Source organism: Rhinolophus ferrumequinum, chromosome 7, assembly GCF_004115265.2.
Source record: "Rhinolophus ferrumequinum isolate MPI-CBG mRhiFer1 chromosome 7, mRhiFer1_v1.p, whole genome shotgun sequence".
Lineage (NCBI taxonomy): Eukaryota > Metazoa > Chordata > Mammalia > Chiroptera > Rhinolophidae > Rhinolophus > Rhinolophus ferrumequinum.
Genome location: NC_046290.1, coordinates 52,430,577 through 52,453,793, shown reverse-complemented (window position 1 = coordinate 52,453,793; position 23,217 = coordinate 52,430,577). Strand labels below are relative to the sequence as shown.

Here is a 23,217-nt window from a genome sequence, read left to right as displayed (position 1 = left end):
TATTTGTAAAGCAACCTGACATTGTTTGAATAACCTTTTAAAATGTAAAGGAATTTAGAGCAACATGAGAAAGGTAAATTTGGAAAAGTGATCATTGTATGTTATAATGGCATTTTATTTATATATCTCATTTGTCTTTCAAACCTTCATTAGGCAATGCTGATATCCTCAATCTTCTTTTAGTTTCCCAAAATAGAGTAAGAAAGTAATTAGAGAAAAATTATATTAATACAGGCAGGAAAGTGAACCTTCCCATAGCATGTGCCTGAGTTTTCAATAGTTTGAATATCTAAAATTAATTCTTCGCTAAGATGCCTTATATTTTTTGAAGACATGCACCTAAATACTTTTTAGGTCATGATGAATTTAAAATAGTTCTCTGTGGGTCAAAAATATATTTAGAATAGCTGGTAATAACTAATTATTAACTACTACTGGAATAACTCTCTTAGAAGACTGTATCAAAAAATACAGAAATTCATTAAAGAATGACTTTAGTTTTAATTCTACTTCTAATTTATATTCATGTACAATAACGTAAAATTCCTAATGCCAAAGAAAGTTTAAAAAGATTGGCCTAAAAAAAAAATCTTTCAAATTAAGACTTCAAGCTAAAAAATAAAAAGAGAGAGTTTAATTAGCATTCTGACTAAATCTACATTGCTTGGCTGCCTGGCCATACAAGTTCTACGTACACTTTGCATGTCTGTCTAGGAACAATCAAGAAGGTCGTTTTCTTTTGTGAAAAGTGATTAAATGTGCATAACGGGCACTAGCTTACCTCTGTGAGAAATAATATTAGGTAAGCCTTCAAAAAAAAGCTGTTTTCAAAATCAGAGTCAATGTACAATTCCATTAGAGCCTTTTCTCTGGGAATCTCCTCTACAAGTCAGATAACCATGATTGTATCAGCTATCTTCGGTATCTACTGATTGATATTAGCTGAATTGTGCTTTGTGGTCACCAGTAAAATGTCTAATATTATATTTGAGTAGTGTAGTCTAGTATCTAACGACAATTCTTCATTATACAATGGTGGATCATCCTAAAATTTCCATTAATAACCCATAAAATTGCTAAAATTTCCACTATAACCCATAACTTTGTACATACATGTAAATGGAATTCTATAAGGGAGAATACTTTGTAATTTATAAACCACTTTAAAATTTTTAAATAGTGTCATAGGACAAATTAAATACCATCTTCTAATCTGCCCTCATATCTGGTCTATTGATGCTCTTTCTAGGCTTCTTTTCCCATTTCTATTCCCACAGACAAGTTTCCCATTACACTGTGCCTACTGCTGTAACATTCTCTTGCCTAATGATGTATTGCTTATTTTGTAAGCATTAATTGGCCACCCATTGTATACTCTTGTGTACCAGATATTGCCTTGTGCACTATGGGGAGATACAAAAGACTTCTTTAAATACAAACATAATCTTTGCCCTCCAGTGGTTTATACTTAGGCAGGAGTTCCTTCATTCAGTAAACAATAATGTACCAACGCATTGTTCTGGGCTCTGAAAATCCAAAAATAAACAATATACGGTCTCTGTCCTCAAGAATCCCAGTGTAACTAAGGAGACCAAACAAATACAATAAAGAAAAACTTTTACAAAGCAAAGTTCAAATACATTTCAATTAACATAAGAATTATCCCCAAGTAATAAACATGCCACTTAACAATGCACTAGAAATAACTAGGAGCATCAGCCTTCGAGTGAGTTCCTAAGCAGCTCATTCCTGCACTGCCTCCACTGCAGGTTCCTTGGCTCCGGGTTCTAACCAGGGTGTTTGGGTCATGGTACCCACTGGTGTCTGGTACCTCTCCACTACACTGTAGTCACTTTTACTCTAATCAGCAGCGTCATGTGTATGGTCCTTCCCCTGATTATTTTTCTCCCTACCTCTTTCCACTCGCAGCCTAATTATTTATTTCAGTCTTTTACTCCAAGTTATGGACATTGTCACTAACTCCGTCTTCCCCAACTTACTCCATTTCTAACACATGTCCAACTATCTCAAGAAACTCTCTCCTCCTTTTTCTCTTGTTTTCTGGGTTTGTCTCTTTCCATCCTTTTCTTTTTCTAGTCATCCTTATTTGTGAATCAAAAGATAATCTTAACCACTACTGCTTAGCAATTTTGTTCAAAATCTCTCTTAGGTCTCCAGCTACATCTATCGCCCTAGTGCCCCCATTACACCTGTACTTTGTCAAGCATCAGTATTACATACTTTTTAAATTTTTCTTACTAAATTTTTAAATGTTGTTCTTTAGTACTACCATATTTGCCCGAAAATAAGACCTAGCCAATCTGCTCTAATACGTCTTCTGGAGCAAAAATTAATATAAGACCCGGTCTTACATCATATTATATTAATTATATTATACCCTGTATTATATTATATCATATTATATTAATTATATTATATTATACCCGGTCTTATATCATAGTAAAATAAGACCGGGTCTTATATTAATTTTTGCTCCAAAAGACACATTAGAGCTGATTGTCCGGCTACGTCTTATTTTTGGGGAAACACGGTACTTCAATTCTTTTTCTATTTTTTTTATTGTAAATGTACTCTATTTTATGCATTTTATATGTAAAGTAAAGAGTACTGAATTGAGAATCAGAAAGCCTGGTTCTACTATTTACAAATTGTGGCAACTTGTTACTTGATTTCTCTTAGCCTATGTTTTCTTAGCTCTAAAATAGATCTTGTAGTTCATTCACTCTCTAGTTCATAGAATTGTTGAGAATCAAGTGTGAATGTATACTAAGGGCTATGAAGCACTGTACAGATACTAAATGTCTTCCTCCTCTTTATATTATATTTTGTGGGCAAGGCTAGGAACTCACACTGTGAACTGTACTTTGATGGCACTGTTTCAGTGGGAAAATGAGCTCAAATCTCCAAATGAAGAGTTTTAAAATTACTCCTTGCTCAATTGAAGATTACCTAGTAAAACTCATATGCATCTTTCTCAAAATGCAGAATTTACCTTTAATTTAGAAGCCTTTTTAAAGTTGAAATGTGAAGTTCTTGTCATCCCTTTTGTAATTAGTCACCCATTTAATCAGTAGAACAAAAATATTGTGCGTTGGAGTTGTTTTAAAGGTTTGGGTAGAGAGGAGCATATGGTTTGTTTTCTTAGAAGGAACTCACCTAAATAAATTCTACATTTTACATTAAGAAATTCAACATTTATATTTTTGAGTTTGAAAAAAAAACATTTCAGAGAAGGGAAGATCTGATCATGTCATGCTTAATAAATTATCAGAGAAGTCTTTTCAATCTGAAGCTTTCTAACCTCATGAACCTTATTTCTAGTTAAAGATTCCACACCCTTCACAGGGTAGCTAATCTGACAACCACAGTGTTCTGCCATCATCTCAGTTGTGGGCCTGAGTTCTAGCTCACTTTACCCCCTAGGAAAACCAGGACTGGCAGTTTGTTCTTTCAGGTGGATGGCGGAGTCAAAATGACACTCTATAAAACTTGTTATTGGCACCCTGTGAGAAATCCATTCAAAATTCACTTCCAAAGGGCTTAGAATAATGTCAGTTTTATTTTCTTCCAATTACAGGCAGAGCCAAAGTTTCTACAAGTGTTCACTTTTTTAATAGCAGTTTGAAATGGATTGGAAATTTTTCTGGGGATAGGTAGAAAAAGGGACAATAACTTACTAATTAAGACACGATATGGAAGAATAATTGCAAAATAAAATCAGAGCAGAGAGCCTAAGAAAATTAAATGTATCGGCCAGAAGAAATTGTGTGTGTGTGTGTGTGGACACGTGTGCACACGCACGTGTGGTCACATACATATGCTTAAAAAAATAACATGTCATAGCTTAAGTAAGGGAAACATTGCAGTTTGAAGAAAGGGTAAATGAGAATGTAATAAAATCCCTTGAAAATGGGATCAATGTAATCCCAACTATATATTTTTTTTTAAATTAAAGTTTATTGGGGTGGCAATTGTTAATAAAGTTACATACATTGCAGGTGTACAATTCTGAAACACATCATCTATATATCACATGTGTGTTCACCACCCAGAGTCAGTTCTCTTTCCATCACCAAGTATTGGATCCCCTTTATCCTCTTCTATCAGCCCCCTCCCCCCTTACCCTCTGTTAACCATTCTATGAATTTTTGTTTCTTCATTTGTCTTGTTCTTTGGTTGTTTTCAGTTTTATATCCCACATATCAGTGAAATCATATGGTTCCCGACTTTTTCTGTCTTATTTCACTCAGTATAATAATCTCAAGATCATCCATGTTGTCGCAAATGGTACTATTTCATCTTTTCTTATGGCTGAGTAATATTCAATTGTGTATATATACCACAACTTCTTTATCCAGTCATCTATTGAAGGACACTTTGGTTGTTTCCATATCTTGACCACCGTAAATAAAGCTGCAGTAAACATTGGAGCACATGTATCTTTACAGATAAATGTTTTCAGACTTTTTTGGGTGGATACCCAGGAGAGGGATTGATGGGTCATATGATAATTTTATTCTTAATTTTTTGAGGAACCTCCACACTGCCTTCCAAGGTGGCTGCACCAATCTGCATTCCCACCAACAGTGTATGAGGGTTCCTTTTTCTCCACAGCCTCTCCAACACTTGTTACTATTTGTCTTGTTGATGATAGCCATTCTAACCGGTATGAGGTTATATCTCACTGTGGTTTTTATTTGCATTTCTCTGATGATTACTGATGTTGAACATTTTTTCATATATCTATTGGCTATTTGTATGTCCTCTTTGGAGAAATGTCTTTTCAGGTCCTCTGCCCATTTTTAAATTGGATTGTTTGGTTTTTTGTTGTTGTTGAGTTGTATGAGTTCCTTATATATTTTGGATATTAGCCCCTTATCCGAGGCATTGTTTGCAAAAATCTTCTCCCATTCGGTTGGTTGCCTCTTTATTTTGTCGATGGTTCCTTTGGCTGTGCAGAGCTTTTTAGTTTGATATAGTCCCATTCATTTATTTTAGCTTTTACTTCCCATGCCTATGGGGTCAAATTCATAAAATGCTCTTTGAACCCAAGGTCCATAAGTTTAGTACCTATATTTTCTTCTATGCATTTTATTGTTTCAGGTCGTATGTTTAGGTGATTGATCCATTTTGAGTTAATTTTGGTACACTGTGACAGCAGTCTAGTTTCATTCTTTTGCACGTGGCTTTCCAATTCTCCCAGCACCATTTATTGAAGAGGCTATCTTTTCCCTATTGTATGTTTTTGGCTTCTTTGTCAAAAATTATCTGTCCATTTTTATGTGGGTTTATTTCTGGGTTCTCAATTCTATTCCATTGGTCTGTGTGTCTGTTTTTCTGCCCATACCGTACTGTTTTGATTATTGTTGCTGTGTAGTACAAGCTAAAGTAAGGGAGTGTAATACCTCCAGCATTGTTCTTTTTTCTTAAGATTGCGTTGGCAATTCAGGGTCTTTTGTGGATCTATATAAATCTGATGATTTTTGGTTCTATTTCTTTAAAAAAAATTGCCATTAAGTCTGTATGTTGCTTAGGTTAATATGGCCATTTTAACTATGTTGATTCTTCCAATCTGTGAATACGGAATGTCTTTCCATTTCTTTTTGTCTTCGTCAATTTCTTTTAAAAACGTCTTATAGTTTTCAGTATATAAGTCTTTCACATCCTTGGTTAAGTTTATTCCTAGGTATTTTATTCTTTTTGTTGCAATTGCAAAAGGAATTTGTTTTTTTTTATTTCTTTTTCTGAGATTTCATTGTTAGTATATAGAAATGCAATGGACTATTGTATATTGATTTTGTAACGGCAACTTTACTGTATTCGTTTCTTGTTTCTGATAGCTTTTTGGGGGAGTCTTTAGGGTTTTCTACCATGTTTCCCTGAAAATAAGACCTAGCTGGACAATCAGCTCTAATGCATCTTTTGGAGAAAAAATTAGTATATAAGACTGGGTCTTATATTTTAGTAAAATAAGACTGGATCTTATATTAATTTTTGCTCCAAAAGATGCATGAGAGCTGATTGTTCCGCTAGGTCTTATTTTCAGGGAAACACGGTGTGTATATATATATATATATATATATATATATATATATATATATATATATATATAGCATCATGTCACCTGCAAAAAGTGACGATTTAACTTTTTCATTCCCAATTTGGATGCCTTTTATTTCTTTCTCTTGCCTGATTGCTCTGGCAAGGACTTCTAACACTATGTTGAAAAGCAGAGGTGATCGGGCACAGCCCTGTCGTGTTCCTGAACATAGAGCAAAGGGCTTCAGTTTTTCACCATTAATTATGATAGTAACTGAGGGTTTGTCGTATATGGCCTTTGTTATGTTAAGGTATTTTCCTTCTATACCCATTTTATTAAGTGTTTTAATCATAAATGGATGTTGTATCTTGTCAAACGCTTTTTCTGCACCTATTGATATAATCATATGATTTTTGTCCTTCATTTTGTTTATGTGGTATATCACATTGATGGATTTGCATATGTTGAACTTGGGATGTTGTGCCCCTGGGATGAACCCCACTTGGTCGTGATGTATAATCTCTTCAATGCATTGTTGCATTCGATTTGCTAGAATTTTGTTTAGGATTTTTGCATCTGTATTCATCAGAGATATTGGTCTGTAGTTTTCTTTTTTTGTGTTATCCTTACCAGGTTTTGGTATCAGAGTAATGTGGGCCTCATAAAATGAGTTAGGGAGTATTGTCTCTTCTTCACTGTTTTGGAACAGTTTGAGTAGGACAGGTATTAAATCCTCTTTGAAGGTTTGGTAGAATTCACTAGTGAAGCCATCTGGTCCAGGACTTTTGCTTTTGGGAAGGGTTTGGATGACTGATTCGATTTCATTACTGGTGATCTGTCTGTTTAGATTTTCCAGTTCTTCATGGTTCAGCCTTGGAAGGCTATATGTTTCTAAGAACTTGTCCATTTCTTCTAGGTTATTGAATTTGGTGGTATATAGTCCTTCATAGTATTTTTGGATGATCCTTTGTATTTCTGTGGCATCCATGGTAACTTCCCCTCTTCCATTTCTGATTTTGTTAATTAGTGTCTTTTCTCTTTTTGTCTTAGTGAGTCTAGCCAAGGGTTTGTCAATTTTATTAATCTTTTCAAAGAACCAGCTCTTTGTTGTATTAATTTTTTCTATTATCTTTTTGTTCTCTATTTCATTTAGTTCTGTTCTGATTTTTATTATTTCCTTCCTTCTGCAGACTTAGGGTTGCATTTGTTCTTCTTTTTCTAATTCTTTAAGGTGTAACATGAGGTTATTTATCTGAGATTTTTCTTCCTTCTTGACATAGGCCTGAAATGATATAAATTTCCCTCTTAAAACTGCTTTTGCTGCATCCCAACAATTTTGGTAGGATGTATTTTCATTATCATTTGTTTCTATGTATCTTTTGATCTCTCCTCTTATTTCTTCTTCGACCCAGTCGTTCTTTAAAAGTATGTTGTTTAATCTCCACATATTTGTGAGTTTTCCTGCTTTCTTTTTGCAGTTGATATCAATTTCAAAGCCTTGTGATCAGAGAATATGCTTGGTATGATTTCAATCTTCTTAAATTTGCTAAGGCTAGTTTTGTGTCCCAATATAAGGTCTATCCTTGAGAATGTTGCATGTATGTACACTAGAAAAGAATGTATAGTCTGATGTTCTAAGCTGAAGTGCTCTATAAATGTCAATTATGTCCATTTCATCTAATATGTCATTTAGGGCAGATACTTCTTTATTTACTTTCTGTTTGGATGATCTATCCATAGCTGTCAATGATGTATTTAGGTCCCCTACTAAAATTGTGTTTTAGTCCATTTCATCCTTTAGTTCTGTTAGTAGTTGCTTAGTATATTTTGATGCTCCCTGATTGGGGGCATAAATATTAATGACTGTTATATTCTTGTTGTATAGTCCCCTTTATCATTATGAAATGTCCATCTTTGTCTCTTGTTACCTTTTTTATCCTGAAGTCTGTTTCATCTGATATCGGTATGTCTACATCTGATTTTCTCTGGGTACCATTTGCGTGGAGTGTCAAGTTCCACCCTTTCACTTTGAGTCTATGTTTGTCTTTGTAGCTGAGATGTGTCTCTTAGAGGCAGCATATGGTTGGGTTTAGTTTTTTGATCCAGTCTGCTACTCTGTGCTTTTTTATTGGTGAGTTCAGTCCATTTACATTTGGAATGATTATTGATGTATGAGAATTTCCTGTCATTCTATCTGGTTTTCTGGTAGGATGGTGTCTCCATTGTTTCTTTGCCTTTTTTGTTGCTGTCTGTTATTTCATTGTGGTGGTATTCTATGATTTTTCCCTCTATTTCTTCTTTTTTTATGCTATATATTTCAGTTCTGGATTTTTTTTGAGTGGTTATCATTAAGTTTATGTAAAAGAAAGTTTCATATTTAGAGTACTAACTATACTTTTTCAAGCTAAATTCTTAAAGTGTAAGTAAGGAATAAAGTACACATTAACTGCAGTAAAAATGCAACCAAAATGCCTAATGTAGCTAAAAGTAATCTTTACTTATACTCTTTTGTGCTCCCTACTCCCTAATTATGTGCTTAAGCAATTGGAGTGCCTTGTTGACCAACCTAAGCCCTTTTCGTACATTATATCTTGCCTTGATGATGAAATCTCCTGGAGGCATTGCACACAAACATACCTATGGTTCAAGGCAATATACACAAAGTTCATGGCCACTTATCTTCATAACTTGCTCTGGGCTGGTGTTTCAACCTACTGTCTTAACTGTTTCTCAGATGCCAATATTGAGTGTAGCTTTAGCTTGTATCTTTATCGTGTCACTCAGTGATCGTGGATAGCACAATCTCCTTATGTCTCCCCATTGAGAAACTTTTGTTGCTTTCACATTTTGCAGAGACTACTTCAGATTTTTAAAAAATTATCTTGTCATTTCAAGATTTTCACATATTCCCAGTGAGCCGGATAGGAGTAGGTTTCAGAGATCTGATATTCGTTCCGTTTTGTACGTAGAATTGTGTCCTTTCAATCTTCCTCTCAATGTTCTTGTATATACCCTCCCACAAAAAGAGCATAATGCCGAGCCACCGTGCTATGCAAAGAATGCATGCAAAACAAAAATAATAACGCTGGAAGTGTTTTGTAAATATTTCTTCTGAATATTTTTTAAATATTTCTTTCTAAATATTTAAATGCAATGTTACTTTCAAATTTTAAATACTTTTAAATGAATACTTTGAGTCAGGAAACATTTGAAGTTAGCCAAAGTTTTAAAATTGTACATCAAGAAATGATACATGACAAAAGCACAGCAGAATCTGAAAACACCCCAATTAGTCAGAGATAGGCTACTCCTCTCCAGGCACCTTAGGAACTCCTGGTGGTTTGAGTGAAGACAGCTCATGTCACATCTTTGTTTGAGTATGTGAACGTATGCAGCTTCCACGTGCATCCTCAAACACCCTTCTATAGATGTTAGATTATTTTTTTATTCCAAGATTATCAATTTCTCCATGATATGTCAAATGACAGAAATCTGCCTTCACCAAAAAACTTACAGATTTTGGGTAAATCTTAACAATATTTGTATAAATTTATTTTTTAGCTAAGTCAGCATTATCATTCCTATTTTCAAAACACAGTTTATTAATACCTTTAATAATTAATGAGCTATCGCTTAATTATATCTTAGTTGCACTTAGTTAAATTTTACTTACATTTTTCTTTTCAGAAAATGAAGTTATCCGTGTTTATTTAAAAGTACATTTGTTTTTCTATATACTTGGGAAACTAACATTTTCAGACAAAAATTTATCCAAAAAATAGAGTCCTCTTGATGCTATTAAAACACCCAGCCCGTGGTGTTTATTGCAAATCGAGCCCCTGTGGACTTCAGAGGATCCTTGTTCTCACATCCTCCCTGTGGGGTACACAGCAGGGCAACATACAAGCTGTATTTCCTCCAGCTCATCTACCTGTTTCTGCTTTACAGTTTAACCATATTCTAAAAAAGCACATATTCTCATTCATGAAATTTTAATTTTTATGACGTAACTTGGTTTTAGTTAAATCAGATCCTCAAAGCAATTTTCTTTTAAAAAGCTAAAAACTTATTCAAAAACAGTATATAATGACAATGGCTTCGGGGAAAAAAATCTAAAATCTTTCTTCCACTTGAAATAACAAGTGAAAATTTTTAACCTTGAAGTTTATTTTTACAAGTCAATAAATTGGACCTCGAAAGAGTCCCTCAGTCACAGTTGCAATATTCTAAGAATGTGCTATATATGCCAGTGCCATTCTGTTCATATTTCCTAGAGATACAGATTATTCAAACAACCTCACAGGGCTAAAATTGCACAGCAATAATGAGGCTAGCCCATTTAAATAGGATATGAAGCAAAATACTGCTTAGTGTTTTATTAGATTGCTAATATCAGCCCTTTTATCTTAAAGGAAAGCTTCAAAGTAAATCTACTCTTAAACTAATGGTAGAAAAAGGTTCTAAAGCAGGTTTACCTTCGAGCCTTCTTTTCCTAAAACCACATACTGAATTCTCTAGTCCTAAGGTATTTTCTCTTGTTCTTAACTATAGTTGTTAACGATCTTCCTTTTTTGTCCCTTATGGTTCATATAAAAATAATGGTTAAAGTAGTGTTACCATGTAGAAATAAAGGAAAATGTTTATGGAAATGGTGACCTTTTGAAGTTTGATTAGTAAAATTACCAAGGGAAGTTGTTGTTCCATCATGCCTGATCAGTGGGGAGGCTCTCTTCATCATACCCCTGCTGGGAATGTTTTTTAAACTCTCCAGAGTTCTAGGAACTCTATAAGCTGAGGGTGGGAAATTGAATAAAGATTGATTCTGAGACTAAGAAAAAACGAGTCGTGGTAGGTTATTTTGGGTTTTCTGTTTGTTTTTTAATTTTCATTTGGGAAAGCATTAGTACTTGTCAAAGTTCAAAGAATGAACTGGAATACACGATAGCAGTCTGAGATTAGAATCATAAGTCTGTTTTGTCCTTAGAGATGCTGCTATAGATTCCATTTTTGAAACAGTACAATGCAAGAGGGAAATTAAAATCTTCAACAATGCCTTGTTTTCTAAATCTTGTTTACAGAATTCTCCCAATAATATGAGCCTGAGTAATCAACCGGGCACTCCAAGGGATGATGGCGAAATGGGGGGAAATTTCTTAAATCCTTTTCAGAGTGAGAGTGTAAGTATTCCCTTGACTATATTATTATATCTAGATTTCATTTTGAAGCAATTCTATTAGAATAAATGCACAAAGCCATTATTACAACTGTTCAGAGTTTAATAGGTTGATCTTGTAAAAGTCAGAAAATTAAGTGGAAAGAATTTCTTTGAAGAAATTAAAAAATAAACTTTTTCTTTTTTACTCCTATGTACATAGGAGTAAAAAACAAGAACTATAATACTAATATTCTTACAGAGAACATCCACTTTAAAGGAACACACTGAAAACAGGTTACATATTGGATAGTTTTTATAAGTTTCACATTACTAAAATGTCTTGGACACTGCAGAACCAGGTCTCTTCCCATGCTGTCCTTAAGGCTCTGAAAATTATACAGTGTCTTTACTTCCACTAGATCTCACTGCCTGGTCAGTTAACTTGTTATTTACATTTAGCCTGAAGTGGATGCCCAAGCTGTCTATTCAGATTGTGATTATGGTGTTAAGCAAAGGTGGTGTCATTCCATAGCTCCACAAAAGCAATAAAATTCATTCGTTCATTTAACAAACAATTACTGAGCACTTACCATGGGCCAAAGCAGTATGCTACGCACTGGAGAGACCCAAAAGACAATATGGTATCTTTTCTGGAGGAGTGATTACATAATGCGACGATTTTTTTTTTTTAACTAATAGTTCACATTAGAAGTATCTATAGAATTTTTTTTTTTACTATAATTTCTCAGAACCCTCCCTAGAACAAGTGAATCAGGATCTCCAGGAGTGGGGCTGGGCAAACTTAAATGTGAAAAGCTTTGTTGGTGATGCTGACGGACATTCTCTGCTAAGAGCTACTGAATTGGAATATAGCATAAAGGATTTCAAAACCCAAACTAATTTCATATTGACAGGATCAGTATGCACGCCTCCACACATGTACTGCTATCATTAAAATTGATTATGGAGGCTTACCAAACTACGAACAGAACAAGAAAACTACCCTCCTTTTGCCCTAACTCAACCTTTACCAGAGCACGATACCATCAGAATTTGAAGTAATGGCTAGTCACATATCTTCTTTTGCAGAAAATAGCTACTTCCCAAAATGAAACCCAAGACTGAGTGTTCTGTGGATTCTTTTACTTCTTGGTATGGACCTAGTGCTTCTGCCTGGGACAAGACTTTCCTTTCGTGAAAACTAGCAATGAAATTATGCTTACCTTTAGTTTGTTTTATTTGCAGGGTATGGATGATTAGTGAGGATAAAGAAGGTATACATAAAAATTCATATAAAAACTCAAAAGATTGGCCCATCAGTAATGAGGAAATAGGAAAAACATAAGAAACTCTATAATGTGTCATAATGCATAGGATTATGGAAATGATTTTTTTAGATCCTGGTTCTTTCACCTAGTTAACTGCAAGACTGTGGACAAATTAGTTAATGTTAATTAATTAGTTAATGTTGACTTTATCTAATTAGACACACTTATTTCCTTTTCTGTGAATTCTTCCAGCAGTAAAATGGTATAATTCAGTGAGGTATATGATAATTAATTCAGTTCAGTTCAACATTTATTGAGCCTAATTTATGCAAAGCACTAGGTTAAGAACAAAGTATTCTGAGATAAATATAACATGTCCCTAACCTCAAAGAATGCAATCTGATGGGAAGAACGAGCTTACACAACTAATTAAACCATATGTCAGATTAATAAGTATTAAAGTAGATATAAACCAGGCATTTTAAAAACACAGAGGAAATTATTAATGTTGGATGGGGGAAGAAAACTTTTTTTAAAAAGATTCCACATGACTTTAACTTTAGAGGAACTCACCCCGCTCCTTTCTTCCCAAATTTGTCATTACCAACTGCTGCCCTATTTAAGAGTAGGAAAAGGGGTGCCACTTCAGGGCTGGCATCAGGAAGCTCTTCGTGAGGGTCAAAGAATCAGATACCACAGGATTTTAAAAACTTCTGTCTGCAGATTGAATACTGGCCTCACCCTTTATCCCCGACTGGAGTGTGCACGTGTAACACAGCACATCCTTGTGTGAATTTGTGCATAGAAGAGACAGCTACTGGAGCAGGGCTTCTCCCATCCCCAGCTCCTGGCCCAGCCTGACTACTGTTGAGGCCAAGAAGACGGTAAAATGACAGACTGCATGCAGAGATATAAAACAAAAACTGCCTTCCTTTTCCTCCCTCCTGCTCTCCTGTCACTACCAGAAAAGTCCCAGAAGGCAACACGATTGGATGGTGGCTGAGAAGCTGCACCACCGCCTGGAGGTAGTGAGGCCTGGTCCACACTGGCTGCGCCATTCTTTTGTCTGTCTGTGAGGGGTATGCCATATTATGACTGATGTCACTGTTATCTATGGCTTTCTCTATCATCACATCAGCGCACATTTTTGTTCAGACCCCCCTTTTAAAAAAATCAAGAAATGAGAGCAGAGAGGAAGGAAGACAAAAGAGATTCATTGCTGACAAACGTAATAAGGCCTTCAGGAAGGAAACAGGCGAGGTAGCCCCAATAAGTTAGTTATCTTTACTGTAACCAAGGAAAAGCAGAACTATTTAATGAATTCAAAAAGAAAACATTTTCCATTGAATAAACATGCAAAATTCTAGTACTTTTTAAAGCACATATCTCTGAAAAGCACATATTGTTGAGCAGTCTGCCTTTTGAGGATTTGTCAGTCTTGCTCTTGAAGTTAAACCACAGAATGAGGCCAGGGAAGGGAGCAAACATCTAATGAGCACTTATGTACAGACGCCATCCTAGTCACTTCACACATGTTACTTCCTTTAATTCATATAGAAACAAAAATGCCCAACCCCAAGTCAGAAAACTTGCAATGCCAACGCGCTTTCTACAGAAAAATGTGAATCAAAACGTGGTTCACTATTCAGCCTCTGTTTTTTTGGATCATAAACAAGGCCTTTATTTCAAGTAACACAGATGCCCCCTAGTGTAAACTATAAAATGTTGGTTTTTAAAATACAGAATACAAAAAGGCTTAATTAAAAAAGTAGTCCTCATGCTTCTCAAGTAAAGAAATCAGTTAGTCTTATTTTTTGAATTAATTTAGCAGAATATTTTATCCATGGCATCAAACTAAAATCAATTGAGCAAACAAGATATTCAAATCATGGTATCAAACAGGAATTAAAACAAGGCGGCAGATCATTTCCTATTACCCTCCTGCCCTTTGTCATTTTCTGCTGTTGTGAAGAAATCACGTGTGTCCCAATATTTTTTAACAGTCACATACTAAATTTATTTCACGTTAGTTTAGCTCAGAGTAGCTGCACTATTCTTTACTTATCTCTCATTAAGAAAATCAAATCTTATATAGATGCTTAGAAATAGAAATGTAGTGAGAGTTGAAGTATTCTTGAAGTGTATAAAGAGGAACTTATGTAGATTGTTCAAAGATTTAACGGATGTCTCTGATAGATTCCAAGGTACATGAACAGGGCATAATAAAGGGAAAATCACAAGTTCTCTAGTTCATCCCAGGACATGTCATTTCAAAATATATTTTACATAAAAAGGTAAAATAAGCTAGTATGTGTTTAAAATTATACCTTTAGGTTTTACTTTTTTTGCTAAACCAAACACTAATGATTTATAAGAGCCATTTTATCATTTGCTTCAGGAGAACCGGACTCACGGAATAGTTTTGAAACAGGGCATCCTGATATGGCAGCATTCTGGCACAAACATTACAATGTGTCATCGCACGTTGGTGCCGCAGTACAGTAGAAACAGTGCAGTGTGGTCTCTCGACAGTACACCATGAATATTTTATGTCTCTAAATCTGATACCCCATTTAACACCTACTCTTCCTTTACTTCTGGAAAACTGCAAGCCGCTTCTCTTCTACTTTGAACAATAGTACTCAATAACGAAATTCCTTTTTATTTGTACATTCTGTGAGTTTTTCTAGAAATTTGTTGATGTCCCTTAATGTTACTGAGTTGTAGCAGTTTCAATAAAGACAGCAGCAGATGAGCAGTTTACAACCTTAGCAATGCAAATAGCACGTCACTGATGTGGATGGACATCAATAAAATCTATTTTACTGTACCAGATACACTTAGAATATCATTTTACAGTTACTTGTACTATTCAAAAGTTAAATTTTATTACATGCTTGCTAACATTTCAGAGTTGTAGTACTTGGAGCTGCTGCTTCCATCCTTTCTGAGTGAATCTGGCCCTTGCTTTCTCGCTTGTGGTACCTTATTTTTCCACTTAATTTCCTCCCTCGATAAACCTAGCTCTTTTAACTTCCCAATGAATCTATAACAAGTTTTCATTTTTCTGTAAGATTTGCTTAAGACATTTGAAATATCACAGGTTAAAAATCTTAACAATTGTCAGTGTGAAGAGATGGCAGCAGCCAACAAACATGCTTGATGGCAGAGAATGTACATTTCTATTTGTTTGCATACACCCATACTTTTAACAGTGTTCGTTAGAATGAAGGCTATCTATATCTTAAACTGTATTCCCTCATGTTACATGCCATATATGACATGTAAATGAACTAGAATGATGCATATGAAAAAAGGATTCAGGAATTTTTAAAATCCCGATTATTCAGGATGTGTGTTAAATGAGATGGTCCCTAGATTTAATTATGACTTAGTCACAAAGTTTTTTTCAGACATTTCCTTCAAAGTTCTTTCTGAAATACTTTAGTATCTCTTACTATTTTTAGATTATTAGCATAATATACCCAATAAATAATGATTGATGATCTAGCTGTGCTATTTAAATTTAAATTAATTATAATTAAATGCAGCTAAATTTTCAGTTCCTGAATTGCACGTAGCTACATTGTAAGAGTTCAGTAGCCGGTGCGGCTAATGGCAGTTATATTGAACAACACAGAATAGAACATATCCATCATCACACAAAATTCTCTTGGGCAGTACTGATTGGATCACCGATTCCTATTGTAAAGAACAGTAGCGAAAGAGAGCATAGATCAAATTTTTCTGTGCCCATTTTGCCATTTTCCCTAAGTTGTTCTACTTTTAATAAGACCCCTGGTATCCATTTATTTTTCCTGTTGTTTATTCTTACCCCTTAAAGTCAAATGCTAATATATAATTCTGTTCCATAAAAAGCAGTGGATAGTTTATTGATGCTTGCTGTCATTTATAATGGGAGATTTGCATGGTATCTTCTGAAGAAATGGGGGTATATCCCCCTTCCAGCACAGGGTCAGGGGGTGGGCTTCTTCACTCCTTGTCCATGATTGTTTTGGGTTTCTGGTTTCATTTTGCTGTGCTTTTTTTGCTGCCAATATCACGGAGAAAAGGGGAGACGTTTTTATGTCAGACTGAATCCCCTTTCTCTTCTCTGGCAATCTCCTTTTTGTATCACCCTACTCACTGTAATCCAACATACGCTTCAGTAACATATGTAACTTAGCTTTTTTATGCTGAAGGGAAATCTGAGGCTATTAAGTGATTAACAAGTGGATTTTTCTTGATTTGACCTGTGTTTAAAGGATTAACAATCCTTCCCCATGGTCCAGTGACCCATTTTCAGGCCTAGTAATCCACGTTTACTCAGGATCAATGCAGGGTTTTTTATTTGAGCCTTAGATTTACCCCTAATGACTTTCTGTCCAGACTTCTGCCAGCTGAGCCATTGTCACCCTGTACTCTTCCCTGGGGAGTCTTGCTTTCTCTGCATTAGTAAATCCATTCTTACATTAGTACACACCTGTTACCTCGTTTCTGGTTTCTGCAATATCCCAGCTCATGTGGAATTCACTTCATTCTGGCCTATCGGCTCCCCCCCCCTTTTTTTTTGTCTGCTCCCTTTTTTAAAAGTTCATGCTCCCCTTCCCAGGATCACCATGGTTCCAGGGTAAGCCCCTGCAGCCTGAGAACAATCCCCTTGATTTTCTCTGCGTCTTTCCATGAGGCACAATCATTATTAGCCTGTTAAAAGGAATTCCCTTTTGCGCTGGTCCTCATAGGTTTCTAATAAAACCTTTGAAGGTCCACATTTATATTTTAATCTAGAAACCCACTTCATCTGCAGACCATTACCCTTTGGGAGTGGATGCTCCTCCCCCCGCATGTCAGATGATCTAGAGCTGTGCTGTCCAAAATGGTGGCCGCTAGCAACATGGGGATATTTCACCTTAAATACATGAAATAGCATTACAATTTGAGTTCCACATGTGGCTACTGGCTTCCAGGTTGGACAGCACCGTCTGTAAAACATGTCCATCCCTGAAGGAAGTTCTGTTGGATACTGATGCTCTGCAGTCTGTTTCTCAGAAACATGAAGGGAGGCTGGCTAACATAGTTATCAAAATAATTCCTCTTGGTTCCTCTCTCAATCATTTTTGGGACCACTTTTCCAAATTTCTGAAAGTCTCACCTTTTACCAATTGTCACCCTCATCAACCTGACAAGTCACACGTAACAGCAATGCCTCTACTTCCACCCAGAAATGACTGTGGATTGAGACTGGATTAGGGGAAGAGGTTTACATACCAAAGTATAAGTCAGACTCTTAAGTATCCTAAATGCTTTATGAGAACTTCTTAGGGCCCGCGGGGAGTTGCTTTTTGTTTTGTTTTGTTTCCCTTACACTATTAATCAAATATTCACTGAGCACTTGCTGTGTATTCAATAAATACATGGCTTTAAGGATTATATATTTAATCCTCCCCAAGCCCCTTTAAGGTAGATGCTGTTGTTAAACCCATTTTACAGGTGAGGAAACTGAAGCACAGAGAGATTAGGTAAGCTCCCAAATTTATACAGTTAATAGCTAGCAAGACTGTCCCTCATACTTATTTCATTATGATTCAACCTTGGACTGAATTTACCCAAATTGTTACAAGTGCCCACAAATCATGAATCTGGCTGGACGGAGAAGGATGAGGGACTGGGTAATTATCAACCAGTGAAGTCCAGGGAGAAAATGTGACTGGTTGCTTTCCAGAGGAAATGTTAAAAATGTCAGAACTAAGTCAATTCTATATAAATGTACTCTTTTTGTAGCTTCTTATTTTTATGCTGTATGACGTTAAAAACTTGAGCATAAAAGATTATAAAACATTAAAATTCACATTTACTATCGTTTACCAAGAAGAACATTAATAGTCTGCAAAAGAATTGTTATTAAAACATGGATTCTTCTTTCTTTCTAGTACTCCCCTAGCATGACAATGAGTGTGTGATCCACTACCAAGCCTCCTCATGAGAACCACAGTGAGTCAGCCCTTCACAGAACTACTATGGAAGAAAATTACTCATCACCATGTACAGTTAAACAAAGGAATCTCAGTCACACCAAACCAACCTTTTTATTTCCTGCTCTCTCCCCTATTTTGTGAAGAAAGCAGGCTCAAACGTGATTCAAACAACTGTACGGAGCGGCATATTAGAATTGCCCTAAAATGAACTGCAAATAATTATCTGTGTATGTATATGTGTGGGGAAGAGAATGTATTGTATATGTGTATGTTATCTGGACATAGACACATACATACATTGACCCACAGGACATTGTAAAATATTATCACATGACATCTTAAGTAGAAATAAGTAGGGACTTTTATTCCATCCTTTTTTTCACGTTTACATTTTAATTATTAAAAGTTGCTCCTGCCCCTCCCTGAACTATTTTGTGCTGTGTATATCACTGCTTTATATAAGTTATTTTTTAAGGTGAACTCAGATGTTATGGTTTTGTAAATGTCTGCAATCATGGATAGGAATAAAATCGCTTATTTGAGAGCTTTCATTAAATTGCGTCCGATGCAAGTTATCCTGTGAATCACGAAGTGTACTGTCTCAAAAAAAGTGTGTCTTCATCTTTATGTCAAATCAAACAATTTCTCAGCTACTTTCAGTGAAAAGTATTTTTGTACCTTTTGTTGAGGAAAAATACTTCAAATCAACAAAAGCTTAACTGCGGCCTAACACTATATTTCTGCAATAATTACTTTAGATGGAATTCTTGATTTGTTTGTCTTAGATGATACAGAGAATCAGTAATTAGCCCCAATTGCTTAGACCATAGCAATAAAGTGACAGTTGTCATATTTTTAGCAACATATTTTCTCTTCAACACGATAAAGCCCAGAAGTGGTAACAAAAGCATTTGCTTCAATTTGTCACTTCTCACCATGAATACTAGAGCTACATTTTAAATAACATACTAATGTGAAATGGTATTTGATTTTTATTCTGACTTCTTGTGAACATTTCCACACAGACATTGGAAAGAAATTGCATTCAAATGATTGAGACTCAGCACAAGGGGGAAAAGAGTTTTTCCTACACCCAGGGGGCCCTTGAGTGCTGTTTTTCTATCCAGGTATCTTGTTTACTAGCAGCAGAACTGACTATAATGGTCCCTTCTGTGCATATGTTTTCACTTCCCTGCTCTCTTTCCAGGATAGAGGACTTTTATTTAGAGGGAAATAATTTATAGTAACTATGTTTCATCTGGCCATTGACTTCAACAGGCTAAATCTAACATTATGTAGCTAATTGTTCGGAGAAGAAATGAGTTAATGTTAGAAAATCTAAAAAGAAAACATTTTTTCCTATGAACACACCTTGCTCTGTGGCATTTTCCAGATCTTTTGGGGTTTCTGTGTTTAATCATGTACAAATGCCAAAATCATAGTAGAAAAGTGTGAAAACTTTGATTGTAGACTCTAAATGATAAGTTGGTGATCGTTTCTGTTAAAATTGTGATACAAATAACCCTTGATATAAACATCAACTGTATTTCCAAACTCCAGAGACTTTAAAAAGCATTGTTTAATTTCAGGTAAGAGGAATCCGTCTTTCTTTAGGCGTACGGTCTCTAAATGAAAATTTGGCAGTTTATTTGCTAGTTTCTAGTCCCAGATGACTTATTTCTCTCAAATTCGTAATGATTTATTCCTTCAGAAAATAAAGCGTTTATCTGTACATGACAGGAATGCTGGGCAGAACTGTTGAGGGGGAAAAAAGAAGCTGAATTAAATTTATGTTGCAGATTTAAACTCTAATCAAATGAGCCGCCATTGATCCCAGTGTGCAGGAACCTAGGACTGCACACTGGAGAACACCTACAAGCGTTCAAGCTGCAGAGAACTTTCATGAAAAATTCAAACTAAAAGGTCTTTCATTAAAGCCAAGGTAACCTGAAGATGACACTTTGTACAGACACATATATTTACCAAAAGTAATTTTAACGTTCATTGCTTCTGATAATTATGTGAACATTAAGCTTCATTGAGAATTTTCAAAATTTTGTTGACTCTTTTCTCCATTGTTGCTGATCTTTAATTTCTTTTATTTTCCTTCGAAGAAGGTATTGTTTCTCACTATCACAAAGAATCAACCTGATTTTATTTGCCCTTATTTTATTTTAAGGGTAACATTGGAAGCAGAAAGGCAGTATAGACCCTATTAGTTCTAGCCTATATAGTCAAAAAAAGTAAAATTGGATTTTTTTCTAGTAATAGCAATCAATTCATCGTAAGTATTCATTTCTTTTTGTCTTTTGGCACCCAGATTAAAAATAACTATTTCAAATTTTTTTAATTCCTGAAATAGTTGAAAATTTATTTTTGAGGAGAAAATTGTATTCAAGAAAACCAGAAAATAAGGACACTTAATTTTCTATCAAATAATGTTTCATGTACCAAATGGAGGATAGTATATCAATGTATTAATTTTTATTTAGGTTTTGAATCATTTTAAACCTTATCCTTTTCTCTTGTAATAAGAACATTTAACCTTTTTCTCTTGTGTTTTCTATTTCCATTCATGCATTTGTGTTGCTCTAGATATATACTACCTGTTCCTGAGTTGTTTTTACACATTTCACCTGACAGTAATAATATCAGCAATTCTTCCCTTTATCGAACATATAAAATTTATCGAACATATAAAATACACATATAAAATGTGAAAATAAGTAATAGATGAAAGCACTAATTCTCATTACTCTGCTTTGCATTTTTCCTAACTCACGACAGTTGCAAGTACATGTTAAATTCTTTCTAAGGTATGTATATTCTTAACCAGCTGTTTCTCTTGTAGCAAAGTTACCCATGGGAACAAAGGTTGTGGAGGGCCATTGATCTGGTAACACACCACACACTCAGTGGGTGAATCTTGGTGCTGCTTTAAAGTTTCCAGTTTGGACTCAGTGACTGAGGATTAGGATTACACAGTTAGGAATCTGAATTTAAGATTTTTCTCTTGCCAAAGATGAACCAATTAATTCTGCTCCCTGAGCCATGGAAAGTGCTCAAAACACCCCTTTCCTTTTAGAAATACAAGAAAACTTCCATTTCTATTTTTACGATTTTCTAAGATATGCCTGCACTCTGTTGTATTTCATAGGATCATTTAGTTACCACTCTTCCTGTAGGTGAAAAGACAGCCGATAAAATGAATGAGTTCAGTTTGGGACACGAGGAAGAAAGCTCTACATCTGCCCGCCCCACGCCGTTTCTTCACATTATCTTCTGGGAATGGGTAACAAGGCATCCAGAACCGCTCCCTGGGTAGAGAGCTTGCCCCACTCCTTAATACTGTGACGCCTTTTTATTGTTTTAAGTGAACACTTCATTCCATATTCCCTTTGTGTGGCTATGACGTCTTGATTGGCTCCTTCCCTGGCTTTCTCCAGGCCTTCTGCCTAGTCCCTGCACAAGATACAGACTGAACATTTTTATTCCTCAGTCCTTACAGTTTTCTTCTTCATATAGTACACAGTTTTCCCAGGGGAAATCATTGCAATTCCATTTCTTGATTATCACTGTTAATTAAAAGCAGTACCACATATCATAACTACTTGACTTTGGAAATCACTATAGTATTTCGACACTGGTTTTCCCTTCATTTTTATGTGTTAGGTACTATAATTCTCTTTCCTTGAAAACAAGAGCTGGTACAAGTAATGCATGAGTATAATAGTGTGGGAGGGAGAATTTCAATATGGAGGGGGAAGTTCATATATGCCACATATTTTCCAAAAAGTAGATTAGTCCTTTATTTATTTTTTGATCCCCTCAGTGGAATAAGTTTCTTGTTTGCTGTGAGGAGCAGGAGTCTGTGTTTGCTTAAAACAGTGGCACCCAATCGTAAGTATGTGTAAGGGGCTCCCTGAGTCTGTGAGCCATACCTTGAGAAATGCTGCAAAAGAAAAAGGATGGTGAACGACTATTAATACATTTTCATTTTGCATGCTAAACTTGTATATGTGCTTGCACATTTCTGGTGGGGGTGGTACTATAAAGTTTGCTCACAAATCACTCCCACTGTGATTTATATGACGTTATAGCACAACTGGTAATATTAAACGTAATTCTTTCCTTTGATTGCTTTTTATCTCATTGGTAAAGTAGGTAATGAAAGTGATTTGGGATGAAAAGAGAGTAGTACAAGACATAAGCAGATGGATCTCCTATGCCCAGCTTTAACATACCCATGTTAGGTCGTCCACATTAGGCCTTCTTATGAAGGCACTGCATCTAAAGGTAAGACCATCAGTGATCATTTTATCACTGGCCACTTCACTACCAGGAATCATGCAATAAGTACATACTGTTTTTTGATGACATCATTATTTGTTGACATTATTATTAATTTATTTCACCATTACCCATGGAACTGCAATTCAGATTGAAAGACATGATCTACAGATGAAAAACACCTGATACCTCTTTAATTGCTCATCTAAACTATATTCTAAAGAGAAATTCTCAGTTGAATAAGTCTCCTAAGGAGAATTTCCTCAGTTTAAGTTTCCCCTGTTAATTTAGTATAATTGGTCTTTCTAAGTAGAAGAAAAATAATTTCTGTAAGTAGCTTGATGTGAATATTTTTGCTGTCTACATCCTTAAAAATGAAATAAAGCACTATATATAATTATGAATTTTAAAGTGGGACTAAGGGTTTTCATGTATAGAATTACAGTTTGTGTCTTCCCTCTTTGTGGA

General features: G+C 35.3%; 1 protein-coding gene across 4 annotated transcripts in view; it reads left to right on the top strand.

The window, feature by feature from the left end:
• The window catches only part of SSBP2 (single stranded DNA binding protein 2), a 282,149-nt gene extending 259,320 nt beyond the window's left edge, over positions 1 to 22,829 (top strand). Inside the window, exons 16-17 of one of the 4 annotated variants that reach the window (XM_033110260.1) lie at positions 11,140 to 11,238; positions 18,415 to 22,829. In XM_033110260.1, coding sequence (XP_032966151.1) covers positions 11,140 to 11,238; positions 18,415 to 18,444 — 129 coding nt within the window. In that variant the 3' untranslated portion in view covers positions 18,445 to 22,829. The remainder of the gene's footprint in view (positions 1 to 11,139; positions 11,239 to 18,414) is intronic. The other 3 variants (XM_033110263.1, XM_033110261.1, XM_033110262.1) reach the window with 3 other exon arrangements.
• Positions 22,830 to 23,217: the final 388 nt, after the last annotated feature.